Source organism: Muntiacus reevesi, chromosome 5 (genome assembly GCF_963930625.1).
Source record: "Muntiacus reevesi chromosome 5, mMunRee1.1, whole genome shotgun sequence".
NCBI lineage: Eukaryota > Metazoa > Chordata > Mammalia > Artiodactyla > Cervidae > Muntiacus > Muntiacus reevesi.
Genome location: NC_089253.1, coordinates 66,514,072 through 66,527,861, shown reverse-complemented (window position 1 = coordinate 66,527,861; position 13,790 = coordinate 66,514,072). Strand labels below are relative to the sequence as shown.

The 13,790-nt window shown below is 36.8% G+C and overlaps 1 protein-coding gene across 1 annotated transcript in view; it reads left to right on the top strand.

Annotated features, from left to right (window-relative positions):
• USH2A (usherin) overlaps positions 1–13,790 on the top strand; it is a 905,205-nt gene that overhangs the window by 517,195 nt on the left and 374,220 nt on the right. The window contains exon 37 of the mRNA XM_065936753.1: positions 6,620–6,799. Coding sequence (XP_065792825.1) covers positions 6,620–6,799 — 180 coding nt within the window. The remainder of the gene's footprint in view (positions 1–6,619; positions 6,800–13,790) is intronic.

Below are 13,790 nucleotides of genomic sequence, written 5' to 3'. Positions count from 1 at the left end.
GATCCAGGTTGTTAACATTTTAGTTGGTCTTCATATTCAAAGCTGAAGGAAAAGTTCCTTTCATGTGAAACCTGTGGCACATGTGAGATTTATTTTGATTGCTTCTTCATTTAACACTTTTTCCTTCAAAGTAAAATAGAAAAGTAGGACTGAAAGAATTAAGCTTTTGGGAAATCCTTGAGAATGTAGAATAGTCTGAAATAACATCTAGGGTTTTATTTTAGAATATTGTATGATCTATACCAAATATATTTTTTCCTTGTGATTGCATGATACAGGCCAGTGTGCAAAGAACCCTTCCTTTTCTCTGCATTCTCAGTGGAGAAAGAAAAAGAGAGAACCTTAATTCAGAAATTCTTAAGTTATTGTTCTCAGGTGTGTGATATACATGCTTTTATATACATCATGGTTTCATTTATTATAAACTCAAGCAAACAGACAATATTTTGTAATGATTAAAACCAGAAATATATAGGTACATTGTGTCCAACTCTTTACAACCCCATGGATTATAGTCCTCCAGGCTCGTCTGTCCACGGATTCTCCAGTCAAGGATATTGAAGTGGGTTGCCATGCCCTCCTCTAGGGGATCTTGCTGACCCAGGGATCGAACCCTCAGCTCTTTTCTCTCCTGCACTGGCAGCCGGGTTCTTTACCACTAGATCCACCTGGGAAGCCCAAATAGGTGCATGTATGTACATAATTATATATTCCCGATGGAATAACCTGTTATCATTTTTAAATGTCTCTCTTTATTGCTCATAATGCTTCTTGTCTAACAGTCTGTTTTATCTGATATTAGTATAGCCAATTCTCTTACGGTTGTCATTTGCATGATATAGCTTTTCTTTTTCCTTTTAAAAAAATTTCTTTTTCTCTTGGCTTGATCTTCTTTTTTTTTTTTTTAATTTAATTTATTTATTTATTTTACTTTACAGCATTGTATTGGTTTTGCCATACATTGACTTGAATCCTCCATGGGTGTGTATATGTTCCGCATCCTCCCTCCCACCTCCTTCCCCATCCCATCCCTCCGGGTCATCCCAGTGCACCAGCCCCGAGCATGCTGTATCATGCATCCAACCTGGACTGGTGCTCATTTCACATATGATAATTTACATGTTTCAGTGCCATTCTCCCATATCATCCTGCCCTCGCCCTCTCCCACAGAGTCCAAAAGACTTCAACACATCTGTGTCTCTCTTGCTGTCTCACATACAGGGTTATTGTTACCATCTTTCTAACTTCCATATACATGCATTAGTATACTGTATCGGTGTTTTTCTTTCTGGCTTACTTCACTCTGTATAATGGGCTCCAGTTTCATCCATCTCATTAGCACTGATTCAAATGTGCTGTTTTTAATGGCTGAGAAATATTCCATTGTGTATATGTACCACAGCTTCCTTATCCATTCATCTGCTGATGGGCATCCAGGTTGCTTCCATGTCCTGGCTATTATAAACAGTGCTGCGATGAACATTGGGGTGCACGTGTCTCTTTCAGATCTGGTTTGTATGCCCAGTGGTATGCCCAGAAGTGGTATTGCTGGGTCATATGGCAGTTCTATTTCCAGTTTTTTAAGAAATCTCCACACTGTTTTCCATAGTGGCTGTACTAGTTTGCATTCCCACCAACAGTGTAAGAGGGTTCCCTTTTCTCCACACCCTCTCCAGCATTTATTGCTTGTAGACTTTTGGATAGCAGCCATCCTGACTGGTGTGTAATGGAACCTCATTGAGGTTTTGATTTGCATTTCTCTGATAATGAGTGATGTTGAGCATCTTTTCATGTGTTTGTTAGCCATTTGTATGTCTTCTTTGGAGAAATGTCTGTTTAGTTCTTTGGCCCACTTTTTGATTGGGTCTTTTATTTTGCTGGAATTGAGCTTCAGGAGTTGCTTGTATATTCTTGAGATTAATTCTTTATCTGTTGCTTCATTTGCTATTATTTTCTCCCATTCCGAAGGCTGTCTTTTCACTTTTATTCATTTTAAAAATCGTTTTTATTCATATTTTAAACTTTCTTATAACATAACTGTACTAGATTTTGTAGTCTGTAAAAGTCTGGTTTGCAAGTTAGCTTTACACTTTCTAAAGATGCATTGTTTCACTAATCAACATTTTGCAGCCCAAAGCTAGAATCTAAGTGCATCATTTATAAGAATGCCAAATGCAGCCTGATAATTTTTTCAAGCAAAGGAAATGAATTTTGATCATTACATTAAGACCACCTTGAACATGGGTTAAATAATCCTAAAACCAGTAGTTCTGCATGCTAAAGAACAATCACCATGTGATTCCTCATACGCTCTGGTGTTCTTCTGTATAGGTCTGCGTTAGAACTCAGGTGTGTGACATACTCCCAGGCGATTTTGACATGGGTGAGCTCTGGAACACAGGCATAGACAGTCTCATGGTGCAAAGGGTTTAGTGCAATCCCCAGTTAAAGCTGCAGTCCATGGGGTCACAGTCAGACATGACTTTGTGACTGAACAACTGATTAAAGCTCAATGGCACAGGCCTGAGCTAAAGAAGGTGGATGAAGGGGACTCCAAGCTCACAGTGCCTGCAGGGGGAGTCATGGGAGTTGTGGTTCCAGAATACAGAATCTTAACCTGACCAGCACCATCCATTTATACTCACAAATCAGGTCCGTGCTGAGGCTGACCAGACAGGAGTGGTCACCTCTGATAGGAAATGCTTGTCATTGTAGCATTTTCTGGCTTGATTCTTGAGGTTGAATCAATGGGGCTGCATTTTCCAGCCCACTGAAAACAAAGTTCATGCAGTGAAAAGTGGTGGTAAAGCACAACCCCTTTAAAGGATCAGAGGACTTACATTTTGAAGATTTTTTCCTTAAAAGCTGGGAACCCAAATTGGCAAATGTTATTGAAAGAAAGAGAGAGCAGGGAGAATAAGGTGGAGAAGACCTGAAATCTCTGGGTATTGGTTTTGAATCTGGAGATTTTTGAGCTCCAGTGAGGGTTGAAATCCTGTCATTTGCTCCAGGTCTCTGAATTGAGCTTTATGTTAGTGGAGGTGAAAGAACATTCAATTCACTCAGCTGCATGATTCCTGGAGATGTACAAGTTCTTTTTTGAGCTGAACGAAATGGTTATGTAATTGCATACTTCTCATAATTATTGAGTAATTATATACTTCTTATAATTACTGAGTAATCATTGTTCTATAACTAGGACTTAATGTTACAACTAATTGTATAATTACCATGTATTAATGTTATCCGGGAAACTTAGAATAAAGTGGTACTTAATATATTTCCCCCTGCCATGCCATTTTCAAAGCTGGCAATATTGTTCATTTTACAGCTAGAAATTTGCTTCAAAGACAAACAAACAAAATACAAGCGGGAAAAAAACCCTCACCAGTATTATCATCATAGACGTTAACTCATGGAGCTTACAATGACACCAGGCTTGAAATGTGTAAAACTATTCTCTTGGCTTATTTTTATAATTTTCATTGTTGTCTTGCAGTTTGACATGTTATACTACTCTCAAGGAAATAGAGCATTTTCCTGGGTTTCCTAGGATAAGCTGACCTTTTTGAAATTTTAGATCTGGGCATGTGACAATAGCAGCAATTGTTTCAGCTATAACTGAATATGTTTTTAAGGAACAGGACACTATGGGAAGTTGAGAAGATCTTCAGATGTGAATAATGGAATTTTTCTTAGATCATGATTAGAAGGGATTCATATTAATCTAAAACAAGTTTCTTGAGTGCAAAAACTGTGCAAAAAATTCATTCGAGGCAAACTGTTATCAGTACCTACTCAGGTCTACTCTCTGCATGCAGTTGGAGCTCAATAATCAAGTTGACCAGTTGTAAAATTTCTATGAAAGCTAGTGTAGCTTAATTTGGAAATGTATTTTCAGTGCATTAGAAGCTTATCAACAGCTCCTTTGTAAGTTTCATAACTTCTTCACCTATCTAGCTGTGTTGTCCATTCCCATCATGGGAACTTAAAATCATCCTTAAACTGAGACTATGTCTTTATCTTGTTTTACCAAAAGGGAATAGAAATTATTAGTCCCATGTTTTAGCCCATAAGTACCTTTTATTTTTTTTGGAACAAACCACTCCTTTGGATGTGCCAATTTCAAGTTCAGGTAATAAATTCTTGCATGAACTAGGGATTTGTTCTGTTCATGAAAAACACTTAACCTACCTGTGGACTTCACAGCAATAAAATTTTCATCTAAGTTCTCCACCCCAAAGTTATTATAAGTATCTTTTTTAAAATTTGGCATATGCTTAAAGTCTTGATCTGCCTTACCCATATTTCATAAGGCTCATAACTAGATATGAGTTCCTTTTTTCATCATTTGATCTTATTAGAGTTTGAAATGCAACCTGATGAAACAATAGTACGGTGGAAGTGAATGAGATTAGCATTGTTTTATTAATTGAAAAACCTTAGATTTTTGAATAATTATACATTATTGGGTGGAGGTGGGGGGAATGTAGTAGATAGGTACTTGAGAAAGTAAAATACAGAGTCAGTAATTCTTAATCACTTGATAGTTCTAAATATTTTTCAGAAATGTACCTGTTGCATGGATATAGCAACAGATGTTGTATCCTTTCTGCTGTAATGCATTAGGAGATTACCAACAGCTACTTTGTAGGTTTCATAACTTCTTCAAGTACATAGATGTGTTGTCTGTTTCCATTTTGGGAACTTAAAAACCATTCTTAAACTGTGACAATATCTCTATCTTGTTTTACTAAAAATGAATAGAAATTATTGCAACAGAAGTAGTAACATTTCTAGCTGCTGCTGCTGAACATCTCATTTAATGGTCGTAATAATATGGTAAACAAAGGAGCGTTATTATTCCCAGTTCACAGAAGAAAAATGAGGTTCAGAAATATTAAGTAACTTACAGGTAATTCCCTGGCAGTCCAGATATTAAGACTCAGTGCTTTTGCTATTGTGGACCCGGGTTCAGCCTTTAGTTATAAAGCTTAAGATCCCGCAGCTACCCAGTGTGGTGGTAAAAAAATAAAATTAAGTAAGTTACTTACAAAGAACACACTACTCAAGAATGAAAAGGACAAGTTCAAATGCAGAAAACTCTCTAATCACCAAATTTATGTACTTTCCATTGCACTGTACTGAGAGTGAGTGAAGTCACTCAGTTATGTCTGACTCTTTGTGACCCCAAGGACTGTAGCCCACCAGACTCCTCTGTCCATGGGATTCTCAAGGCAAGAATACTGGAATGGCTGCCATTTCCTTCTCTTACACTATACTAAACTATGTAAAAATATAATATTTTTGTAAATATTACAACTGTTAACTTTTGTCCGCTGTACAATGCAAGATCACTTTTCATATGTCACCATCTTTACTTTTTAAAACATTTAAACAGTAAAGATTATATCAATATCCAGAGAGCTTGCAAATATGCATTCTCCTAGAAGCCGACATCAGTGCTTTTTTATTTGTTTGCTTTTATTTGTGGAATGTATATGGGAAAAATTAAAGGTATATACAGTAAAAAAGTGTTCTGGCAAAGGAGGATGGTTATTTAAAGTAAATATTACTATTTCTAACTATTCTTGTTTCAATCTTTTAAGAGTAAATATAACTAAAGTTTACTAAATTAGGCGATATTTTTAAAAATTTCCTCATGGAAACTTTTCATGAAAGCATCTAACATAGCAAGTGAAATAAATGTTATAATATGCTGTCCAGTTGTAGCCTTATTTTTTAAGTCTAATTTCTAACTCTTCTTAACCTTGAATGTAACCCAGTTGCATAGAAGATGGAGATAAAACCCTGTTATCAGACAAAAGTATTTTCCTGTATTCTAATCTGGAGATTTGGGTTCTCTGAAGTTTTGGAAGGAGGGTAGTGGTGGGACCCAGTGATGTACTTTCACGGTGATTCTTATATACAGATAGGCAGCCTCTTCATTTTCTCATAGAGGTTAAAAAAAAAAAGATATTCTGATCAAAGTGGACACATACTACTTCCCATCCCTAGTTACTTTTCAGAATATTGTCACCAGTTTTGTTTTGAAGAGGTGTTAGATAGAAAGTAGTCAACTAACCTTACAAGCAAAATGAGCAGAAAATAAACCAATTGGTACTGGTAATAAATGAAACATATAACACATATCTGAGTGTTCTATTTATATCCAGAACCGTTCCATTTAGGGAAACAGAGTGTGATTTTCTCCCGGTCTGTACATTAAAGAAAATTCAAGAACTTTAAAAAAAAAAACTCAAACAATTGTAAATAATCCATTAACTGATCAATTTATATATCTGTACAGTATTTATACTTATATCCATGATATTTGTGATTAGGCTTCATACTGCTTCATATTCTTAAAAATATCAGTCGAGTTATTCCAACCTCTGCACTGAATAAATTAGAAATTAATAAACATATTAATTCAGGTAACACTTTGTTCAGAAAATAATAAATTTATGTATGTTGATAGCAGCACACGAAATGCCTCTTGGGTACTGATACAGATAGCTCTACTTATATATTTAGAACCCAAGAAAATACTCAAATAATAGAAGGAAAGAATTCTTAATTATACACTAATTTAAATACTTTTCCTTTTTATAATCAGCAGGTGATAACTACACTCTTCTGAATGGCACACAAATCATGCACAGTGGTGAAGAGACCAACCTTTGGGTGCTCATCAATGGATTGGTTCCTTTTACGAACTACACAGTACACGTGAATGTTTCCAACAGCCAAGGCAGCTTGATGAGTGACCCTGTAATGATTTCAATGCCTCCAGGGGGTAAGTCTGTGAACAGTGTTGGTATCTGAATGTATACAGATGCTCTCGAACTGTCTCCATTGAATGCCTGTTTATTGTTAGAATTAATTTTTTCAGAACTTAGAGTTGCAGTTGTATTTCTGGTGATTTTTGTTCTTGCTTTGTTTCATTGGAACCCTTATATTAGTATTATTTTATTGAGATCATTTTCATCTAGCACTGTGTGTATGCACACACACATGTGTCTGTATGTATGTGTATGCACACACACATGTGCCTCTTGCTTTATGCATAGTGAGAATATAGGGAAATTCTTTTTTGTCTGAGACTTCATTTAGATTCAAAATATATATTTTAAATTTGTACTTTGCTTTTCTCATACAAGTGGTTTTCATTCCTGTTTTTTTGGGAAACAAGTTTAGATGTATATATAAACTTCTCATTTGACAAAAAGAGAACAAAAGCAGAGTAAGGGTTATAGAATAGGAAAACTCTATTTGCACCACTGGAAAAGCATCCTTAAATTCCATGTCCTAATGATTAGAGTTCAGAATCATTTTCACAGGTGAAATGTGACCCAGTCTGGCCATTTTTAATTATGTCTCTGATAAAGATTGACTTAACTTATTCAGAACTATTATGATCTAGATTCAACTCTACACTTGTTTTAACTGTTTATAGGAACTAATTACTAAGAATAAAACTCTGCCTTAGATTTTTATGTACAGTTCTTGAACAGAAAGTACACTTCAGAAATGAGCGTAATTCTTGGTTGAGTGTTTAGAAACGTGTATTTTTTAAATACCAAAGGAAAAGGACCCCAGAATACCCAGTGTCTGCTCATAGCCCAGCTTTAGGAACCAGTGTGTCCTGTACTAAAAGATGATGTCCTTATCTCCTTAAGAGTGATCTGCAAGGCTGGATAGATCCCTCTGCAGTCGTAAAGAGTGTTAAGAGCAGCAAAGGTCTCATCAAGGGAAAGTAAGAGTTAATCTACAGTTTGTATGGAACTCTTCTGCCAAGGAAAAATTCATTACCTTCTATGTCATAAAAATTGCTCACTACTATGTGCCTTTTATGACATTATAAGTATTAATGAGTAGATATTTACCAAAACACTTGAAACTCTAAATGGCAGAAGCCATATTGTTTAAGAAAAGAATTCTTGAAAGAGACTTTTGGGGCAGATCAACTCAGTTGCATATTTTATGAACAGATAATTTTATGAAGAGAGAATTGAATTTAGGTGGGTGCCTGTTTAAGAATTGAGATCAAAACAAAACAAACCTTGGGTATTCCTATCTTCATTTTTTGCTCTAACCCAAGGTGCTAGAAGGGATTAAAAAATTGTGATGATTCTATACCCTAGTATATAATACCTTTTATTCATATTTAGATATTAAAGAGCAATTAGTGCTTGAAATTTTTCAGTGGTATAGTAATATCTTAACAGAATATGTGAAATATTTGAGGTGCATATTCATTTTCTGGCTTTTACACTGATTTAAATAGTTTGTAATTTACAGAAATTTACATTGCATTCATAAAGATGCATGTGTGCTAAGTCGCTTCATTTGTGCCCAAGTCTTTGAGACCCTTTGGTGTGTGGGCCACTGGGTTTCTCTGTCCATGGGATTCTCCAGGCAAGAATACTGGAGTGGGTTGCCATGCCCTTCTCCAGGGGATCTTCCCATCCCAGGGATTAAACTCGCATCTCTTTTGTCTTCTGTATTGGCAGGTGGTTTCTTTACCACTAGTGCCTCCTGGGAAGCCCAGGGGTAAATTTAATTCGTTGTTCACATGTTTAGGAATGTATAACCTTATAATTTATAATATACGTGTGATTCAGTTAAACATAGCAAGCTGCCATTGTTAACTCAATATGTACATTGTGTGAATGTATCTGTAAGTGGGTTAGTAGAAGAGTTAATATTATGCAAACACAAGGAAACTAAATATTGCTTTATGGTGGTACAGTTGGACGAAGTCAACTGCTGAATCTTATCTCCATTTCCACTCAGTGGATGCATATGCATGTCATTATTATAATGCTCTGGAAGCCAGCATACAATCATTCACTTCACCTACTCAGAAATCCAGAATTGGGGAGGTGGCCCTTCACCAAAAGAGGAAGCAAAGTGTCTTCAAAGACAGTGATTTCCTCAAGTTTATTACAGCCATTAGCACATACTTCTTTTTATCATTAGATTGTTGTTGATTACAATTAGGAAACTTATAGCTTTGAAATTATCTTTTTTATGACCTTGTGGCAGTTTAAAGGTGATACCTCATTGATTAAATAGGTTTTAGTTCATGCTTCCTTTTACTTAATGATCTGAAAACATATTATCCTGATTTACACATAAAAATCATGCTGAAAAGCATGTGGCATTCACTAGAATATGTGTGTTTAAGTAGAATTAAATTAGTACTGAGAGTTATTAAAGAAATCTTCCATGCCTTTGTCCAGCGAACTGTGTTTCATACCGAATTGAATAATAAATGAACCGACATATAGAAACGAACCAACTTATAGGCAGAGAAGGTTCTATATGCTATTTACTTTTCCATTATATTTGGTTATTTTCATTATTGCCATTCCTTTGATTTTAACATTAGTCTCTTTTATGGTGATGTTGAATTCCTACTATCTTTCAGTGCTGAATTATGTAAGATCTATGGACATGGCACCCTTAGCTGTTTTCTTCCCAGTGTAGCTGAAAAACAAGAATAGAAAGTTTGGGCAAAGCAGAAATGCTATTTTTTTTTCTTTATCAAATGTGGCTCAGAAAACCTTTTTTACCTCCTTGATCTGGCTAAGTCCTACTCATTTTTAGGGTTTCAACCTGGAAATCAGTCCATCAAGAAGTCATCTTTTACCAAGCAAGGCTGAGATAGGGCCCTTCTGTATCCTCGAGTTCAATCACATAACACTGAAATTGCTTGTCTCATCTGTCACAATCGCTGGTTATAAGAGCCTACACAGCAGGGACTGTTTCTTACTCACATTTTTATCTTTAATGCCTAGACCAAACCTGACACATAGTAGGTGCATAATGAATAATTGGTGGGTGAATGAATAAATAAATAAATCAGCCAAGATAGCTTAATTACCAGTTTTAAATATCATTGCTCAGGCCCACTCAGACCTCCTCTTCTACCTGCACAATCTTTTATTGTAGCCAGCTGTGGAAACGGTGACCTCCTCCGTGTATGCTTGTCCAGTGCAGAGATGCTGTGGCCATGCAGATGTAATTGGGGACCCAAACTGTAAGGAGAGCAGGAGTATTAGAAGTAAGAAGTAGTCTCAAATCGTACTAACTCGTGACTCTGGTTCCTTCCCTACTGTTTACTTAGGTAAACAGAGAGTAACAGACACTGGTTTACATAGGAATTTGGAAGTGGTAAGGGACCATAGCATAATGAATTTACCCTGGTACATCATCTCTTTGGTACTGGTTATGAAGCATCTTTCTATTTTGTCTGATAAGAAATATGATTAATGTGCAGTTTTATGTCTGCCGATTATACCTCAACAGATCTGGGGGAAAATGCTCAACAGTATCTAACTTCGAACCCTTGTTAGTCCTATCAGGTCTTCCTTGTTTCTTTAATTGTGCTGTTTAATAAAATTAGTCTTAAAAAAAAAAAAAACTCTTAATTTGACCACAGAAAATAAAAATACGACTAAACAACGTGATAAACACAAGTTATTTTGAAAATGGAAATTAACACAAATGAGGTCATGAGACTAATAACTCAGCACATAGATCGACAGTGCAAATCCCAAATAGCATACATTTTTTGTTTAAAAATTCACTTCAAATATTACTTGGTCAACCGAAGTGTTTCGTGTTTTGCCTTTTTCTTCGACTATGTAGCATACCCTTACCTACTGGTGTGTACTCAGACTTTTGTATTTCTATAATTACTATATTTTTAAGCTGTTTGTAATAACATAATGCTCATATTTATCACTAAGATACTCTTAGAAATGAGGAATATCTTTAATCTGAGCTCTTGAATAGCATTATAGTGTAGGTTCAAGAGTTCTAGGAAAAGAATTAAAAAAAATAAAAATGGACTCCAAATGTTAATCCATAAATATGAAACTTTCTTCTGACCTTTACCCCTTCAAGGTCTGGAGTTACTAATGGGGTTAGGATTTCAACTCTTAATGGGGCTCAGTGCATTAGTGTTTTGTATGCATGGAATTCAGCATTCAGTTAAATAAGTGGTTGACATTGGTGATGTCCCTTAATTTGCTTAAATCTAATTGGCTCTTTTATCAGTCAAACCTGTATGGATTGGCAATTGATCAGGAAGGGTCAGCCATGACTCTGCATGTAGTTAAACGATGGAACCACCAGTTAAAATCACAGTTGCATGATAATAAGCCAAGGAAGAACAAATGAGCTTAGAGGAAGGCAAAGAAGCTTAGAAGTTTTGCAGGATCTTCAAGTTCAGAACAAAGGCATTATAGAGTATATAAATTTTAAATACACTGCATTTTGCCTCCAGACTTAAACCTTTTTTTCCAGATGAACTGAAATCTTGTCTGAAACTGTCTTTGTTACATCAAAGAACTACTCAGAAAGCTAAAAGAGACAGAAGAAGCATAAAAGGGCATAGTTTAAAATGATTAGTGACAAATTCCATACTGACGAGCTGGAAACAGATTTTTTTATGAGAGTTTTATATTTTTTCCAAAAGAAACAATTTTATTCTATTTATCTTTTTCTGAACTGCTTTATTGTAACAGTGAAAGGAACTTGGAGCAGCCTTAGTTTGTGAACTTAATCCAGTTTTCTCTGATAGTAAATAATCTGTCATTAAAATTGATGAAAGTTATAATCTACAAACTTCATAAAAATACTAGGCTGGAGGAATGTATTCCTTTCTCAAAGATGTGATATTAGAAAAGCAAATGCTTAAAAAAATGCAAATTGGTAGTGAGTGGTTTTTTAGAGTTTATTTTACTTTCTCCCTCCTCATCTTGACCTCCCCCTAATCTAAAACATCCTTGAGAGAAAAGGATTGAAATCTACTTGGAATTAATACTTAAGCACATTGTAAAAGCATCGACTTTGGAATCTTACGAACTTCAATTTGATTCCCTTTTTTTTACTCATAGGCTGAATGACTAGAAGTGAATCCTCAGACCTCTCTGAACTTCAGTTTGTTCATCTGTTAAACTGGCAGAATGATGATAACCATTTGACTGGGTAGCCTTTCCCTTCTCCAGGGAATCTTCCGAATGTAGGCATCGAATCCAGGTCTTCCATATTGCAAGCAGATTCTTTACCAGCTGAGCCACAAGGGAAGTTCAAGAATATTGGAGTGAGTAGCCTATCTCTTCTCCAGCAGATCTTCCTGACCCAGAAAACTAACCTGGCCCTCCTGCATTGCAGGCAGATCCTTTATTAACTACCCTGGTGACTGAGACAGTAAAGCATCTGCCTGCAATGTGGGAGACCTGGGTTCCATCCCTGGGTTGGGAAGATCCCCTGGAGAAGGAAATGGCAACCCACTCTAGTGCTATTACCTGGAAAATTCCATGGACGGAGGGGCCTGGTAGGCTATAGTCCATGGGGTTGCAAAGAGTTGGACATAACTGAGCAACTTCACTTTCTTTCTTTTTTTTTCTTTATCAACTGAGCTATCAGGGAAGCCAGAGGACTGAGCAACACAGTTTATGTCGCATGCTTAGCCCAGTGTCTGTCTTCATAAATATTTGGTACTTACTATTTTCTTTATCTTCCTACTGAGATTCTTTTTTGGCCTCTTGCAATATTGTGATTTAAAATAAGAAATGTATACATGATCTTGGTCCCTGTTTCTGGCAGGAGCTCCAGAAACCTTTGGAATTTTCTAAGCAGAGCTATAAAAGGTGTCTTTTATTATGTTAATGAAATGACTTTTGGAAAGTACCCAAGGATGGGGGTAGGGGGACAGGTTACTGAAGGAGCCAAACAGGTGATCAGAAGGTTTAAACTCTGATCCCTCCCACCCCTGACCTCCTAGGAGGGGAGAGGGACTTGAGATTGAGTTCAGTTCCAAATGGCCAATGATTTCATCATTTGAGTCTCTGTAAGGAAGCCTCCATAAAGACCCAAAAGGATAGAGTTCCAGGTTGGTGAACACATGGATATTGTGGAAAGCGGTGAGTTCAGCACGTCATAGATGCTCCAGCCACTCCATACATACCCCGCCCCACATATCTCTTCCATCTGGCTATTCCAAGTTGTATCCTTTGTAAGAAACCAGTAATCTGGTGAGTAAATGGGTTTCCAGAGTTCTGTGCGCCACTGTAGCAAATTAACAGGAACTGTAAAGGGGATGGTGGTGATGCCAAAAGCTCATCTTCCTGAACACCAGTACTGAATCAATCTCAGAGACAGAGATTTGAGTGAAGTAGAAAAGCTCAATTTTATCGCTTTGACAGGCAGAGAGGGTCACAATGCCTCAAAAAAACTGTATGTCCCCCTCTTCTCCCACCCCAGAAAAGATGGTGAGACGTTTTAGAGTAATTGTTCCAAGAGGGCGTGATCAGATTGTGGACATTTTTCTGATAGGTTGGTGGTGAAGTAAGTAGGAGTCCGCATCATCAACCTTCAGGCCTAACTGGTCTGGGGTCTGCATGCTTGTGGGCAGTATACCATCACCAAACATTAACTTCTTTCACTGTGAGTGGGTTTCAGTATCTGCAAAATAGCTCAATGATATTACTGTGCATATCCCTTGAGGAAGACCTAGGACCTTGCCCCAAGACTGCTCTTGACTATTTGTCTCTCCCTGGTCTCACATTCCCTTCCTTCCCTGATTAACAACTGCTTGAATATGCCCACTGAAACTCAGGCAAGGTCATGGAGGCTGAATGATGGCTGTTTCCTATAATAGAAGAAATGGAGGATACAGAAAGGCTTTGTGCCTAGGAGCCTATGGGGCTTTGCTTGGTATCACCTGGAACTGCTAATTTACAGCCAGTCAGTCTGAAGTATTGGAGAAGGAA